This window comes from Ceratotherium simum, chromosome 7 (assembly GCF_057802395.1).
Source record: "Ceratotherium simum simum isolate JZ-2026a chromosome 7, ASM5780239v1, whole genome shotgun sequence".
Classification (NCBI taxonomy): Eukaryota; Metazoa; Chordata; class Mammalia; order Perissodactyla; family Rhinocerotidae; genus Ceratotherium; species Ceratotherium simum.
The window spans coordinates 1,537,233-1,554,310 of NC_141906.1; the positions used below are offsets into that span (position 1 = coordinate 1,537,233).

Sequence of the window (17,078 nt, forward strand, 5' to 3'; positions counted from 1 at the left end):
CCCAGGGCTAAATAACAGAGTAGGTATTATAAAATAGTATAAAAATTAGGGATGCGGCCCTTCTCTGGGAAGCATTGTACTTAGATTCCTTTTGATGTAAATGGAAAATTCAGGCACTGAGAGAGAGTCTAGTCAAAATGCTTCCCTCTCCCTTAATGCCCTAAAAATGCCTGGTACTACCCTTGTATTGCTGGTACTGCTCCTGCTGCACTAAATATGGAATTCTGCAGTGGTCCAGATGGTTTGGGCCTTGTAAATGGCATTGCGTTCTTAGCTAAGAGTGGGTCACTCAGAAGGGCATATACCCTGCAGCCTACAATCAAGACCCCTACAGGGACAACTGTGTGTGTTTGTTCATTCAGATTCCCTTTATTACTTTCTCCAGGAAAGAAATTGTGAGCCAAGGCAGCATCCACTCATAACTTTCTTTTGCCTTGTTTTGGGTACTAGGTGCCATATTTCTCTATCATTTTTAAATAGAAACATCAAAAGAAGGCAATAGTGAATTCTAAATAGAGGACATAGACATTATACGTTCTCGTACCTTGTTGCAGATATGCTCGTTTATCAGGGAAGGAGCACACAGATTTAGCAGTACCTGGCTTAAGGACAAAAGATGCTAGCCACAGTCTATTGGGACCTGCTTCCCACTGGAAGAAATAGTGGTTATATGCTGGTGTTGGAGATCAAGAGTCTCCCTCTCTGCTCATTAAATATTTGTTTAATATGTAAATTACCCCATGTTGGGTCCTAATGATTACTGTTTATTTTTCTAAAAGTTCACAAACCATTAATTTTATAATCTGTTCTAGAACTTTCCAGGGAATTAAGTTCAAACTGATGGCTAAAATTTCCTCTTTATGTAAATTTGCCTCTCTTTTGTCTTGGGGTCCCTCTCCCATGTACCTTTATTTCTCAAATTCTAAGAAATGTGAAACTTGCCATCTCTGGCTGAAGAGGGTTGCCATATGCTGGTGGTTATTAATCAGCCCTGAAACCTCTCTGGGGCACGTTGGGATATACAAAGGCAGCCAGTTAAGAGCCCTTTAGTGTAGGAAAGGTGTGGCTCAGGAGGAGTCTTCAGACCTTCCTTGGGACTATGTCCCCGTGACTTTGCCCCAGGGTTCCTCAGACATGGCCCCGAGGGTCTCCTAGTGCCTCCAGGCATCAGACATAGGCGACTCTTATTGCTTGGACAAAAACAGAAAGTGCTAATCATCACTGGTTTATACTTCTACTATTGATCTATAGAGAATATTAAGAATTATGTTAAGCCTTGATTAAAAACAAGTATTTTTAGTGGCAGTTGGAGAACTCCCATGATAATTGGATCACTGTCATATTTTATTAAATATGGGAATGCAGAGTTGTGTGATAGGAACAGTCACAAAGCAGTCCAATCTGCTCAAGACTCGAATATCTGTCAGAAATTTCCTTTTGAAGTCTTTAAAACAGAGACTCTCTTTTATAATCATGAAGACATGATCATCACCCTGAGGTTTTGTTGCGCTGAACGTGCTTCAGTATTTATATGATTTTGTAAACAAGTCCTTGCTCTTTCCCTCTTCTTGAGTTTGTTTTTCTGGCTTCTGGTTTTTATGTCTCTTGTTTCTCAGTCTTTGAACTCTAACACCAAAAATCTTACTCTGACTCTAATGACTTGTCCATGATCCTAGAAGTCTGTTATAAAAAACATTATAGTAAGTATAATTGCCAATGAAAACAAATAACCTAATTTTTACTACCTGTTATAAAACATTTTTTTTACAAAGCTCTCCATGTAAAAGAACATGACTCAGCAGACTGGTTTTCTTCCTCCTAAGAGTCTTTAGAAGACAGATGAAATAGTGGACAAAAATGTGTAATATGCTAATTATAGAAGATTCTACTTTTGTGAAACAAGCATGGAGAAATTAATGTCAAAAGGAAACCCTCCATTATAATTGCTGAAACTATTAAGACGTTTTAGTTTATCACTTAAAATATACATTTTTCATGACATATATATATTTTACATCCTAAATAAAATATTTAAGTGTAAGTAATATGTTGACTTAGCATTTACATCCGAGGAGACCAAAACAACTTTACCTACATTGTCTGACTCCTAGGTCTCACTAAATTAGGTATATGTGTGCTAGGTATTATTATTCCTGCTTTTGAGACTGAAAAAAAGAAAGAAAAAAAGAAAAAGAAAAAGGAAAAGGATCCAGCTACATTTTTAAAATTTGTATTAGTTGTGACTTTACAACCTAATAGTAGAGTTTTGAGACATTTTACAGTTAGCTTGCTTTTGAATGTCACTTACATACATGAGTGCTTTGTATATTTGATTGTGTTTCAAAGTTTTACTATGTTTTCTATTACATCTTTTCCTACTGGGTCAAAAGTTAATTGGTGCCTTATTAACACCGTTTGGGTTAAGCTTTTCTGAATAGTAATAAAAATAAAAAATAATAATGTAAAAAAAAGTGTTATTACAGCAAGCAATTACATAATGACATTTCTAAAGACCTTTACTTCTCATTTTTGTTGGTTTTATTTATTAAGGTCCATGCATTGTACTTTCCAAAATTAACTCTAAGATAATAATTTAAATTTTTGTGTAGAGCTTTAAAGTTTACCAAAGCAGATCATACATATTCAATTATTATGTATTAGTATAGACCATCCCCGCAAAAAAATAGATTGGATATAGTTAGTTCTCAACATTTCTTTAAGTAACCTTAAAGTTGTACATATATCAATTCAATTATTTTACATTATTAGTAAATATCAAATATTTTAGATGCCCAAGAAATTGAGTTCACAAAATACTTGTATTCAAAGACACACACACAATTACTTTTGTTGAGGAGGAAGGCAAGACTCAGATAATAGAATCCCAGCTTATTTCTACTTCTATAAACCAAGTTATTTAAATAAATGAATTGTGTATGCTGACCTGTTCTCCCAGTGTGCCACTGGGGGTGTATGAAAAAAGATGTGCGTGGTGGTGGAGTAGAGAGAGGCATAAAGCCCATTGGAAAACTACCAAAGGTCCCCTGCAAATGGGTCCTATTCAGAATCAGTAAGCGTATGATGAGTGAAGTGGTTTTGAATATCGCCTTTAGATTCCATGCTGTTACAAGGCCAGCCCTGAACATGGCAACTCTTATTTCCACACACAGTACCTCTTCACTCTCAATTTAACCCCCAAATCTGATGAACCCATTACTCCATACTTGATTTCATGGAACAAGGAGTAGATATAGTTACAAATGATCAATCACGAGCCGTGAAGCAAAGCAGCAAGGCATTAACAATTCACGCCCTTTGGGTCCACTTGCTCAAGCAGAAGGTGTGCAGCGTGTTCAATGCACAGCTGCTTCGTGCCGCTTAAGAAAAGACGGGACTCAGGCTGCATTTTCACAGCGGAGGAGACTTCTGAGATTCATACTTGCTAAGCCCCATGTCAGCGTTCACCCACATATCAGCAATTAAAATAACCAGGTGTTCTGTAAAGGTCACAACGTCTAGAGGAAATTTTACTCAGGTAAAAACAATATGACCTATGAAATTCCTCCCCCCAGTGCATCCCTGTTCTGTTTGAGCCTATCATACGAATCACTGTCTCTTACAGCAGTGTTGTAGCACTGTAGACCCCACGGCAACATGCCGTCAGTTTAACAGGATCACCGAAAACTAAAGCGGCTGTGAAAGATTGCTCTCAGTATGGCAACCGTGTGCCTGTCATTTTGCTCAGTGGAGGAAAAATCCAAATTTGGGTGGGCATTGGTATTTAAGAAAATAACGGCTAAATCTTTTCTCCTAAGTACCTTAGGGACAATAAGATTTGACATATAGCATGTAAACAAAAGTACACCCCAGCTGTTAGTTTAGTTTTGTCTGGATAAAAATATAGTGATATAACTCAAGCAACATAGGAGACGGTATGCTCTCCATCATTCACTCTTTCCAGCAGACCATGCTTTTGAGTGGCGTCTGCTGGTTGCTCTGGGACCGAGAACTCCAGCCATTACCTAGAGCTGGGTACGGAGCGTTAACACACACCCCCCCCCCCCCCCCCCCTTAGCACTAGCTCAGACTCCCTGTAGGCGTCCCTCCTGGGTGGGAAGCAGTCAAATCTTAGCTTCCTTTAAGAACTCACTTTATTTCATCCAAAAAAGAGTTTTTAGATCAACTTCATTTTTAAAGTAAATTTCATTTGAATTGGTGGGAAATTTCCAAATGACATTCGCTGACAATAGCTGAGTATTTTTGAGCCTGGGGTCTGAAACTTGCTGCCTCAGAGCCTGTAGAACTTTCTTTACAGGGAATTATGCTCCGGCGGGCTCTTTTTTCATAGTTTCATGTACTCTGACTGAAATGTGAAAATTACAATCATGTGTAAATTATGATTCTGGATATTTAATTGGCATGAATTTTAATTTTTAATTGGAAGCAGGTTATTAAAGCCTTTGATTATTTCCAGTGCTTTTTGACAATATATTAATTAAAAAATCCTCTTTTTACTTTTCCATTAATAGAGTCAAATGCAGGATGCAAAGTGTGTCTTTTAATGTAAAATGTTGCTTTTGGAGAGCGATTATATTCCCTAGGTATAGAACTTGACAGGATGTTCCAGTCTATATCTACTTGGTAAGTTTCATTAGCTTTGTGATTTCTCTTTAGAGGGATTTTTGGCTCCTTGTCAAAAATCCTTGTACTGCTCCCATCATGAATCCAAATAAGTTCAAGCTTCTTATCAGTAAAGAGTGGTTTTGATATAAGGTTCTCTTGAAGGCTGAACAGTTTATTTTCTTATGAATAGCATTTGAATTCATTGTGTTGAGCGTTCTTAGAGGGAATTACCTTTATTATTTAAAATAGCTATTTTGACCTTAATCTAATATTATTGCTCTGTTATTTAAGTTTTATTGTGTTGTGTTTTTTTTTTTTGCCCCATAGTAGCATGATTTATGACAGGGTAGGATGAAGCACATAAGGATTTTCCAAGACATTTTAGTACGCACCTCTGGCCTTCTCCTGGCTAGTTAATGCTTCATTGCCAAATTGTATTGTTTTCTTTTTATATTTATTTTCCTCCTTAGTCTTCAAGATAATTTTATAAGGAAAATTAAAATAAAACAGTTGTACATACCCTAAATGTGCTTCAAAATTCTGTTATATCATATTTATGTATCAAATTTTGATCAGATTTTCATTTGGTCATAGAAAGTTACAGATTCTAAGAGATTGTGTGTAGTTGGACTTGTGGTTCTTAAACTTAAACTACCTAAAAGACTGCAGTATATCCGAAGTGCCATTTACTCATCCAGCAGACCTTACCGAGCACTGCTTTTACCAAACTGAGAAACACCATGTCCTCAAACCCCAAAGGGTTCATGATTTACTGGAGGATGGACGTGGGAATGGAGAAGGACTAATACAAATCGATAACGGAAAAATAAAAGTATAAACAGTGCTCTGGGAAACATGGAGGAGGGAACAATTAGTTCTGCCTACATAACTTGGGATATTTTGCCAGAGGAGTTAACATTTGATGTGAACCTTGAAAGACAAGAATATATTAACAGGTGAAAAGAGGGGGAAGAAGTGCAGCAGAAATAGAACAGCGTGAGTGAAAAAAGTACCAGTTGATAGTTATGAAATTAATATAGTTACTCCTTTTAACCATGTGATCCATTTACCCATGATGCTCAGTACTAACTCTTATCCAGTGAAGTTACTCCTTTTGGTTACATGATCTATTTACCCAGCATCCTCAGTCTTAACTCCAAACCCATTGAAACTCTTGGATTAATTTCAGTTTGCCCTATAGTCATAACTTGAGAATAAACAAAATGGATAAAAAGCTATCATCCATATAAGTTTACCTTCCCAGTAGTGGAATCGATCCCAATGGAACGATCACATTTGACTGATCTATGCATTATTGATAAATTTGAGGAATGATTAATTTGCAAGCCATTTATCTAATAAAAATATTGAGGACTTGCTTAATGAAAATACTGAAATTACAGAAAAACAAAGTTCTTGTTGCAGTCATGTAAATAGGTGCAAATAGGTAGAACACCTGTAATAAGGCCTCAGATGTAAGAAGATATGCTGTGGGTGGCTGTGCACACCAGTGTTAAAGGAACATAGGATAGTAAGAGCCAGCTTACCTTCTTGAATGAGGCAATATTTCTGAGTAGCAGTTTGAAGGAGAAGCTTCAGAAACAGAGAAAGGGAGAACTCTACGTAAAAGAGAGAAAACCATTGATTTAGACCACTTATGAGTCTTCTTTGGTATTAAAAAATAATTCACACTCATGTTAAAATCTATGGTTGGGGTTGAAAAGTCAACTGACTTCTTTTTTAATCAATTACTCTGTTATATTTCAAAACTATCATTTTAGGCCATGCCTTCTTTTTTATGGAGAGTTCTTTAATTCTAACTGATTCATAAATTTTATTTTTTCAATATAGTAAGCTTATTTATACTTCCTCTAAGATTTAGGCATATCATTTTCTTATGTTTTCTGTACCTTCCTAGTTAGTGGAAACATTGTTTGTTCTTGGAGTGTGCTTTGTCTTCCTTTTCAAGAATATCATCAAAGTTACTAGTTTGCAGCTTCCAAAAAGAAAGGGCCTTCTAATCCCTAGTTCAGAGGCTAACCTTTATTAGCACTCTCGTGGTTATAATGAGGACCCTGCTTCCAGCAGGGAGATTCTGGAATACTGAACAGATTATTCAACAAGTTCAGAGCAGATTCTGAAGTCCCTTATAAAACCTGCTTGTGAATACTGCTTTCTTTGCTTTGCTGTTTCTGGTTTCCATAGTATTCCTAATTATATAAATCATGTGGAACATGGGGGCTTTTTTCCATCCTACATCAGTTCTGACACTGCTTGCGTTTTGATACAATCTATATATTTTTTTCTAAGCTGTATTTTGTCTTAAATTCTTATGGAGGGTACAAACTCTGAAAAAAGTAGAGTTTTGTGTTAGAAGATCTATGAAATTCTTCTTTGGAATCCCTTGTGCTGACATAAAGAATTTGGAAATTATTTTGCGACAACCATAGATGAATAAGGCTGTAAGACTAGAGAATCTGATAAAATTTGCTCAGGTTTAAATTCAAGATTCAATCTAAATTGTAAATCATTCAACTTTATCACCTACTTCTCAATATGTAATGCCTTTCCATGTTCAAAAGCTATACTACGTTCAATGAGTGTACCAATTAAAAGTTTGCAAATTAAAATCCAATACATAGTAATATATGAATGTTGTAGCAGTTAACTAAAAGCGCCGATGATTCTTAAGCTAGGTTTCTTTAGGAAAAATTATAATCAAGATTGATTAGTATACATTAGTATACATTTTTTGAAAGATTGAAGAGTTATCATTCTAAAAATAAGTTTATTTCTCTTTTGCTTTTTATTTCTTTTATAATATATGTGATCTATTTTTAAAAAGTTTGAGGTATTTTTTATGATAAAACTTGTAGAGAAAAGCAGTTGCTTTAGGAGTATAAAAATGGTTTGATATGTGAATTTTAGGAATTAATTTCTCAGGCTGGGTGAGTGAATTTCATGCACACATCTAAAGATGTCTAAACAGTCATTGGGTCATAATTTCCTTTTAAATTTGTTTATAAAGTCTTAGAACATCTTAAGCTCTATTTCCAACATTCTCCTTAGTGTTGACTATGTTAGAAAGAATTTAAATTGTGCTTTGGTAGGGAGTTGCAGAACTTTGTGCCATAAAATGCATAACTTTCTTACTAAGAGCAAAATTCAGCAGAATACCAGTAGCAAAGGCCATTAGCGTAACTCAGCTGCTTAGCAGCTCAGCTGAACCTAATTGTAATTCAGTTTCCAGATTGCTATGCTGGGCCTCTCTGCATAAAATATGCAACATATAACATAACCAATTCTTTGCTGGTGATCTATTTAATTTCCTTTCTAGTAAGAATATGTATCAGAATAAGGTAGCCAAGCCATATAGTTATTTTGTATGTTTATGTTGTGTTACATGTACACACTTAAGTAAAGACCAAGTTAAAAAAATGATATACTTTCATTTTTCTGGGTTCCCCAGTGTTCCTAAGATTTTTAAAAATTTCTTTATTTCTGGCATTTCAGAGGGAACTTAAATCTTGAAAAATGTTAGCTAGCTGCCATGTTATTTGACTGTTTTACACTAGAAAGACTTTATAAGCTAATCATCTGAAAAAGTGTATAAACGTCTGTCAAGTCCATATGGATGTTGCGGTACAGGCCCACAAGTAAATATCTTCTATCTGTTTGCAAAATGTGCACGGGAATAGCATTCCTGAGTCTCTGACTAGCTTATATCCCAGAAACTTAAAAACAAAAGAGCATGATAAAATGCTTGCTTAAGTTTCTCCCCCCTATTTTTAAACAGCCTTGCCACACTGTTTTATGGGTTATTTAAGCAATGGCAGTGAAAAGACTTAAATAGGATGGCTTATATCAAGGTGTAGATTATATTTTATGAATAATTTCCAGATGTGATATTTTAGGTACATAGACTCCCCTACGGGAAGCTATACGCAGAAACAACATGGATCTTACAATTTTATCAGGACAATGCAAGTAGATTTCAGCAAGGTTTGTTCCAACTCATCTGTGATAAATGAGAAGATAAGGCAATCAGTGCACACCATGACACTCTGTGCAGCTAGTTAGGCACACTTCAGAACTACTCAGGTGTGCTCACAAAGCTTATGAGTCTTGCATGGGGGGTGTCTCAATATAAATACATCCTTCATGGTGGCCACTAGTAATGCCTCTATAAGACTTAACCCAGGTCAGATATAAATAATAGATGTTAAGAGTTAGCTCTGGTATTGAGGCTGTGTTCCAGGCAGTGTATTTCAGTTGGGTCAAAAGAATTTATTTTCTCTTATTTTCTCGCATAGTTCCTCTGCTTGAAAAATGCCTGCAAAATTCCATCACACCTTTGCGGGGACCAGTTTGGGTCTCTAAGGGAGAAGGTTTCAGCCCCTCAGGAGCTAAGATGTACCTTCAAGGAGTTCTTTTGGCCTTGTACCAACGATTAAAGTCTGCAGAAAAATATTATAAGCAGGTGAGTCATCCCTCTTTAAAAACTGCTTTATTATATGTTTGAAAATATACTTGGTTGTTTAGAGACAATGGTTGGCATCGTGTCATAAAAGAACTGCGATACGTATTTTGTGAGCTCAGTGCCCGTTAGGAAGCCAAAATGCTTCTTCTGTAATCTCAAAGCCAACAAGAATGGGGCTGATTGTGTCTGTCTTTTGGTATAGGATGTCATATGTCTCGTCTTTTCTTGCTGCATACTGTGCAAAGGCAAGGCAACTCCTTATGTAGAAATCTATAGACAGTTACTTTAAATAAGAAAATGAGTAGCTCCTAAGGCATTTGAAGGTTTAAAGTTTCAGCCTTCTTTTTTATTTTATTTTATTTTTCAATATGAAATCAGAATTGCTAATTTAGAAGTTGGGCTAAAATATAACCAGTTATATTTTGGGAAATTAAATTGTGAATTAACTTCACGTCAAGAGTAACTTACTTCATTTATGCTTATTTAACTTGCATGTTTCAGGAAAGAATAGAAATAGGATTAATGTTTTTGAATCAGGTTAAACTAGATTTTGTCCTTTAATTTCTAAGTATCCATTCCATACTTGTGATTGTGTGTGTGTAAAGTCTCTGATATTTTTATAGCTATTTATAGGGACTGACCATCTTAAAGCAGAGTTCACGTTGTAAAGCAGACTGTTCCATGCCATTTATAAAATAAGAATGGACTTGCCACATTTTTAGAACCCTCTTCACACTTGGTCTTAAGCATACGTTTTACCACGTTAAAGAAGGGCTGGGTTTTGCCTTTCTAACTGGGAGGCTCCAGTCTGGAACTGGGCTCACTTTCTCAGGCCACCGGCTGCTGGAACATGAGTATTTTGAAAGCATCGTGCTGTTATTCTCTGAGTGCAGGGGGCGGGGAAGTGGGAATGAGACTCAGTCCTAGTGTACACACAGCGCCTCCTGCTGTCTGCTTTGGAAAAGAACAACCTGTGTTGACTGCAATGAATTCTTGGACTAAGGTATCCAGAACTAACAAGAAACAGCTTCCCGTGAGAAACTTTTATTCTCAAAATGTGATTGGTTTGATTAGTTAATTAGTTTCAGTGGATTCAGAAATGTAATTAATAATTAACATATATAAGGCTATTTATAATAATAAATATGAAAAAATAAAAATCCAAACATTTTTAATCTTTATTAAGTTGATATCATATATAAAAACTGGTGTGAAATATACTTTATTGTATTTAGATTAAACTATTTTAACTGAAATATTATTTAACTTTTAATATATAATGATATTATAAACTGGATTATGACCAATTTAATTGCAATCATTTGGTATTAAATGGTTTGATTCCACTTATTAGACGGTTTAAAATTATTTAATGTTAAAGAAAATGTGAGACTGTTTTCCAATGCCGGAACACTACTGTTTAAGTCAAATCTAACAAAAACTTAGTAAGTTTTATGAAAAATGAGGGTGTTAGAGATAAGAAACAGCTTGGAAAGTAGTTATGGCATGTTTTTTTCTTCCATTGTCCTAAACGTTTAAAATTTTAATGGATGTAAAGAGTTGGACTAGATTGAAAAGAGTTCTGTGTATTGCGAGAGAAGAAAATGCTTTAAGAATTACTGCTTTGATTTTAACTTTATGACTCAAAATTGATGAAAAATACATTTTATTAAAATAAATATTAAATGTAAATATGAGCAAAAATTAACATTTTTAGCATTTCTAGACGTCTGAGCATCTGAAATTGTCTATATCATCAACATTATGACTTCTAATATTATGCAAAATTTAGGAATATTTAAAAATCTAGGATCTTTGCCCTTCCTAACTAAACTTTTTTTCTTTTGCTCAGTTGTAATAACTTAAAGCTTGCACTCAACAGTTTTAATATGATACTTCGTTTTATTTTAAAATATAAAGATGAAGAAAAAGACGTGGAAATTTGCCTATTATGCATTTCCATGCAAATTTCTGTTTCTTTTAGATATGCTCATTTATATGTATTCTTGAGTCTCTTTTGTATTGTTATATCATGACAATTTAAAATTATTTGCGATGTTTGGAAAAGTCACTGTAGTGGTACCATTATCAGGTCATCAGTGGTTAAGTGTTAAGACTGGCAATAGCTTTATTTGTGAGAAGGATTTCTTAGTAGATATCCCTATTAGCATTCATGAACTTTATTTGAACTGCATTTACTTCGTTTGACCTTAGGGATAGCCTTTTTTATTTAGTTTTATATAGGATTGTGTTAAGGAATCAGTAGATAGGTAAAATGGAGATAGATGATTCCTGTTCCCTTAACAAATCTAAGCTTATAAATTATAGGATTATATGAACTCTTGATATCATTTCCATTTATTCTACTTCTGAGATCATACATAAAAACAATGATATTGTTTTGCTGGGATTCTGTCAAAAGATTATAGACTTTAAATTGATGTTTTGGAATTCCCAAAGGAAATTTCTTTTAAATAAATTGTAATAATATAGCTTTAAAAGAAAAGTCAGAACTACTGGTTTTATGTTATGAACTTATTCATTTTTCAGTTTTTAACTTTAACGTGGCTATTATAGCATGCAACTGAATTAAGCCCACTACATTAGTGTGGTCTTCAATATATACTGATTCGTGTATATAAAATGAGATATTATATTTAGGACAGCATAAAGTCACTTAGTCTTACATTTATCACATTTATTTCCTTAAAAGTGGAAACGTCTTAGAAATTCCTCAGAGCTAAGCAGAATCTGTTTAATTGGTAATCTTTGAAGTGGCATAAACGTGCTCCTATGAAATGCAGTTAACACTTTCAGCGATGGCTGTTCTGTCTCATTAGCATTCTCGTTGTGTCTTGGTGCTGTTGGTGGGGGTGTTGGAGCAGGAATGCCATTGTGTCGAGTTCCAGTGTTTGGGGACAAACACTGCTGTGGAAGGAACGTGTGAAAAGGCCACAGTCCTGTCAGTGAATGAGGAAGGCTGTGCTTTCTGTGTGCTTCAAGCAGGGAAGCTGTCATTCATGGGCCTAACACAACTAAACAGGGGCCAAAACACAAGACTGCACTACCTTTTAAAATGATATTAGTGATTTTTAAACATGATCTTCTTTATTTATGATCCTACATAGAGCTTTTAGTTGCTGTTAGTACACAAAATATATGTCAGTCTGTTCAGAAGCACTGTAGAGACGCGTAAAAGTCCGTGGAACTGTGCCAGGAGGCCATGTAAATAACGCTTCAGAACGGCTGATCTTAAGTACAAATGGGATTTTGGGGAAACATTTATTTCTGGAAATGTCTTCTCAATTTTGATACTCTTTTGAATTATTTTCCCCCAACCAACAAAATTCCTGGAGTTTTATGTAATGAATGCATTGCACACTTCTAAGATAGGGTTTTTAAAAGAGCTCATAAACGTACAGTTTTAATCACTGAAAGTGGTTCACAGTGTAGCTTGGCAGTTGTTATAGATTGCACGGTCGTTTCTGAAACTCAGAGAGAAACAAAGGAAACAAGCGTCTAACCCTCATGTCTTAACCACCATGTGAATTATGAAGAAGGTCACAGTCCCCGTGGTGGTTAAGACATGAAAACATTTGAAGAAATTTTTAATTCTACTCCTAATTTTCAGCACTTTGGAAAGAAATGATCAACTTTGAAATTAAATTTTAGCTTGCTTGCTTACTTAAAAAAAATGAAACAGAAAAACACCCTCAAATATTTCTTAAAATCTGGCAGCATTTTTTAAACTTCAGCAGTGTGTTGAAAAAAACTGACAACTTTTCTTTATGTCTGAAGCTGCAGGGAAATGTTTTATTTCTGTAATTTTATTCTGGAAATATATATGTGGGCTATTTGTAATAGATCATTACTTACTAAAGTTTGTTGAAAACTATAATTTTCTACCTGAGTGATTTAAATTTTTTTGTGTGTATATGGTCCTTTTTGTTTATTAATTTAAGGAAAGTACTTTTTCAAATGCTATTAGATGCTATTTCTAAATGTTCCATGTTTGATGCATTGGGTTTAAAAATCTTAGATACTAAATTTCTATTTCAAAAATTAGGTTTCAGTTTTTAAATTGGAACTGAACTGTAATTTTATTTAGTGGGCATATAATTAGATGAGGAAATGATCATCCAACTTCAGCATATATTGGTTTTGCAGTTTAAAACTGAAATGAATTTTGTTATCACATTAAACTAACCTCTACCAAAGCACTTAGATTTTATTTAAAAAATTTCATAAGTTAATGTTGGTTCACTTTACCCGCACTTTCAATAAGTTTGGTACTTATATATCAAACCAATAATAATAATATAATTCTATTCAGAATAGATTCAGTTCAAAATATGCTGAATTACATTTAGTGCTGACAGAATTTATTTATTGCAAAAAACATTTTTAAAAGAATCTTAATATTTTAATTTCCTATGAAAGAAGTGTTAAAAGTTTGTCTTTTTGGATCTTGTGCCTTAGGTCAATCAAAATCATTTATTAGTCCTAAATTACTGAAGGAATAACTATTCCTATTTCATTTTCTATATATACTTTTTTTTTAGTTTGCCAGCTACATTTTTTTCCAGCTTTTTTGAGATATAATTGATGTATAACAAGGTGTACAAAGTGATGATGATTTGAAACACTTATATATTGCTAAATGATTACTATAGTAGGGTTAGTTAACACCTCCATTGACTCACGGTAATTACCATTTCTTTTTTGTGACGAGAACATTCAAGATCTACTCTCTCTTATCAACTCTCAAGTATATAATACAGTACTGTTAACTGTAGTCACCTACTGTACATTAGATCTCCATCTGTATATACATTAAAAATTGGGCTGTTTTCTTGATTTTTGCCTTCCTGGGTCAATATTTCAAAATATTTCAGCTTTGAACTTCTTGATGTCCTTTGAAACCTTGGAACAAAATCTATAATATATAAACGTAACTTACTCTTAAAAACATTAAAATAGTGTTGCAGATGTTTCAAAATGAAAACTGCTTCTAAAAGCTCTGATAGATAATTTTTTAGAATATTAGCTTGTTTGTAGATGTGAGTGATTGTTGGATTTTTTTTTCCTGAAACCAAGCTGCATTCTAGTTACTTGAAGTATTTTAAGAACCTTAAACTTGTGTCTTTTTCTAAGTGTCATGCTTTGAGCAGGCCTAACATCAGTTAAATGAAGTGAAAATTGCATTCTTGTCTTGATAGAGATGAAAATGGATTTCTGGTCATGAAATAGATGTAGTTGTCACTTTTTAAAAAAGGTGTCAGCAGTTTGCTTCAGCGAGTAAGGTGCCAATTCAGTATGGCAGTAAACTTGTGATCTGAGCAATCAATAAAATGCTTCAATAACTTCTGCTTCATTACACTTATAATAAGAGGCTATAGATCCGTGGCACATAAAATGTTGATAAAGAGGATATGTGAGGACCGACTGTGACAATTTTCTTGAAAGTACAGTAAGTGCAATGTTGCCATCTAGAGTTTGTGCATAGGTAATTATTACAGAGGGAAAAATGACAATGAGATAAAACAAGAAATAATATTGAAATACTGTTTATTTTCCATCATTTATCCATGACACATTTATCTTAATGGAACATTTCATTTGACTTGTAATAAAGCCATTTAGGTCAGCAGAAAAATTTTAAAATCTGTATTTTTCTCTAATTCTCTTAGAATTGTACTACCAAATGTCAAATATGTATGTCTGGCTCAAAATTGAAATTTTTACTGTGAAAACTATTAAATAACTCATTTTGGAAAACAATTAGACTTAAAAATTTTCCTTTTTTTTGCATAATAATTCAGTTATATAAAAACAGAGAGCTTTATTGACATCTCAGTTGGATACTTTTCAACTAAAAGTATTATCTTTTTAAATATTATATTAAATACTCTTTCAAAAAATAAGAGCCAACTTACTTTAAAAATGGTATTTTAAAATAAATATATAGAAAGATAGACTTTCCTGCTTATGTGATTATGAACATTTTAATGAAGAGTAAGTTCCATTTGAGGATTGTCTAAGAATATGTCTTCATCTTTAAATGAACACTTTAAAAAGTATTAGTTATCACTTTATTTTTCTTGATTAAAAGACTATTTAATGTTATATTTTTTGAAGAAACTAATATGAAAAATACATTTTAAACTAAGCATTATTGAGCTCTTTCTCCCTCTGAATTTGTGACTGAAAATGCCAATTGTGTAAAAGAAAATTTTTAAAAATCTGCATTAAGAGTTTTATGATACTTAATATAAAGGAAACTTAATATGGATACAGGTGACTTAATAGGGAAAGTTAACTAATCTGCGAAGGTTATTACTTTTGTTCCTCCATTTATCTATTTTCAATTTGTATAGTTTTTATAAATTTGTAAACCTAGGCCTTCAGATTTCCTTGAGAACAAATAATTTGGCATTAATATATTAGTAATGAGTTTTTTCCTAATATACTGTTTAGGTATTTTCTGTTCTCATACGTTTATGTGCGGATAACTTGCATAATTTTAAAAAATGGAAATGATTGTAACAATTTATTTTCCTTTTCTGGTCAAAGTTTTATCCTCAAACATCCTAATATTATATTATCTCTACTTATATTTATGACAACTCTTTAACTAGATGAAGAGCTCTAATTTAAAAATTTTTAATCATACTGAGTAGAAAATGTTGCATTTTAAAACCTCCGAATAAGTATGGAATTGTTCTCGTAAAGTAAGTGAAAGTAGACCTGACAAATTTTCTTTAAATTACTCAACCACCTATAGGTATTATTGCCTATGACTCTTTTGAAAGGAGAATAAATTTTATAGAGTTACAGCAGCAAAGTGGAAGAGTGTGTTTGATAGATTTCCTGAGCAGTTTCAACACCCACAGGTATTATTTGTAAGAAAACAATCATGCCGAGTCTTCAGCTGGTTAGAGAGGGCACAGCACTCTATCTTCACCTGACATCCTGGCTGTTCCGTCAACATTCAGGGCTCCTGCCCGCCACCCCCTCGTCCCCAAACAGTAGTGCTCACGGAAAGACTTGTGTGAATGGACAAGAATAGGAATTTTTTTTTCTTTTCCTTGAAGAACTGCAACAGTATTGAAGGCAAATTCTTAGAGATAGCAACTAACTATCTTTAGGATTGACTAGTATTTTCTATTCAAGTTGATCAGTATTGTCAGCGATAGTTGAAATCTTTGATTATTAAGTCTGACTACTGGTTGATGAAAGGGAGACTCTTAAGTGTATAAGTTTTGAAAATCGTTATTTTGCTTTATTTTATTAAGAGACATGCAGTGTCCTCTCACTGGTTGTTGTTAAAAGCATTGGCTTGAAGAAACATCATTCATAACAACAAATTGCTGATTTTCAAATAATGTAATTCCTTATTTGCTTATATTTCGTATATGTAACATAAGACAGAAATGAATAAAGCATTAATTTATTACTCTCTTCAGTCAAATTTTCTCAGGTTAACTATGTCAGAAAATCAATTTTACATAATTGCCTAAAAAATAGTCAGCATCTGGTTATATTTTAAAAAGATTTCAAGTTCCTAAAAAGGCCAATTGTTCATGGAAAAAGGATACGATAAGAGTCCATTTATCAACACTTAATATATGTCCCTAGGAGGTAAATGTTGAAAGTGTCAGAGAAGAGAATGATAGCGCAAGTAGAGGTGCTGGAAAGACCCTCGTCCTCAGCCGTGGCCAGCCAGGGGAGACACATCTTCTGGAGCGGTGCTGCCCAATACACTCACCCCAGGTGGTTTTTAAATTTAAATTAATTATAATTAAGTAAAATAAAAAATTCTTTTCCTCAGTCTCACTATCCACATTTCAAATGCTCAGTAGCCACAGCATCACTGAAGATTCTATTGGACAGTGCTGTTCTGGAAAGAAGAAATTCAGTCTAGATGCCCCAATTATACTTGTATACTTGTATATGGGGTATACTAGATACCCTG

At 33.9% G+C, this 17,078-nt stretch overlaps 1 protein-coding gene across 1 annotated transcript in view; it reads left to right on the plus strand.

Moving 5' to 3' along the window:
- Positions 1-17,078, plus strand: part of DCDC1 (doublecortin domain containing 1) — a 392,270-nt gene that overhangs the window by 64,604 nt on the left and 310,588 nt on the right. Inside the window, exon 7 of the mRNA XM_087433962.1 lies at positions 8,937-9,103. Within this exon, the coding sequence (XP_087290088.1) occupies positions 8,937-9,103 (167 nt within the window). The remainder of the gene's footprint in view (positions 1-8,936; positions 9,104-17,078) is intronic.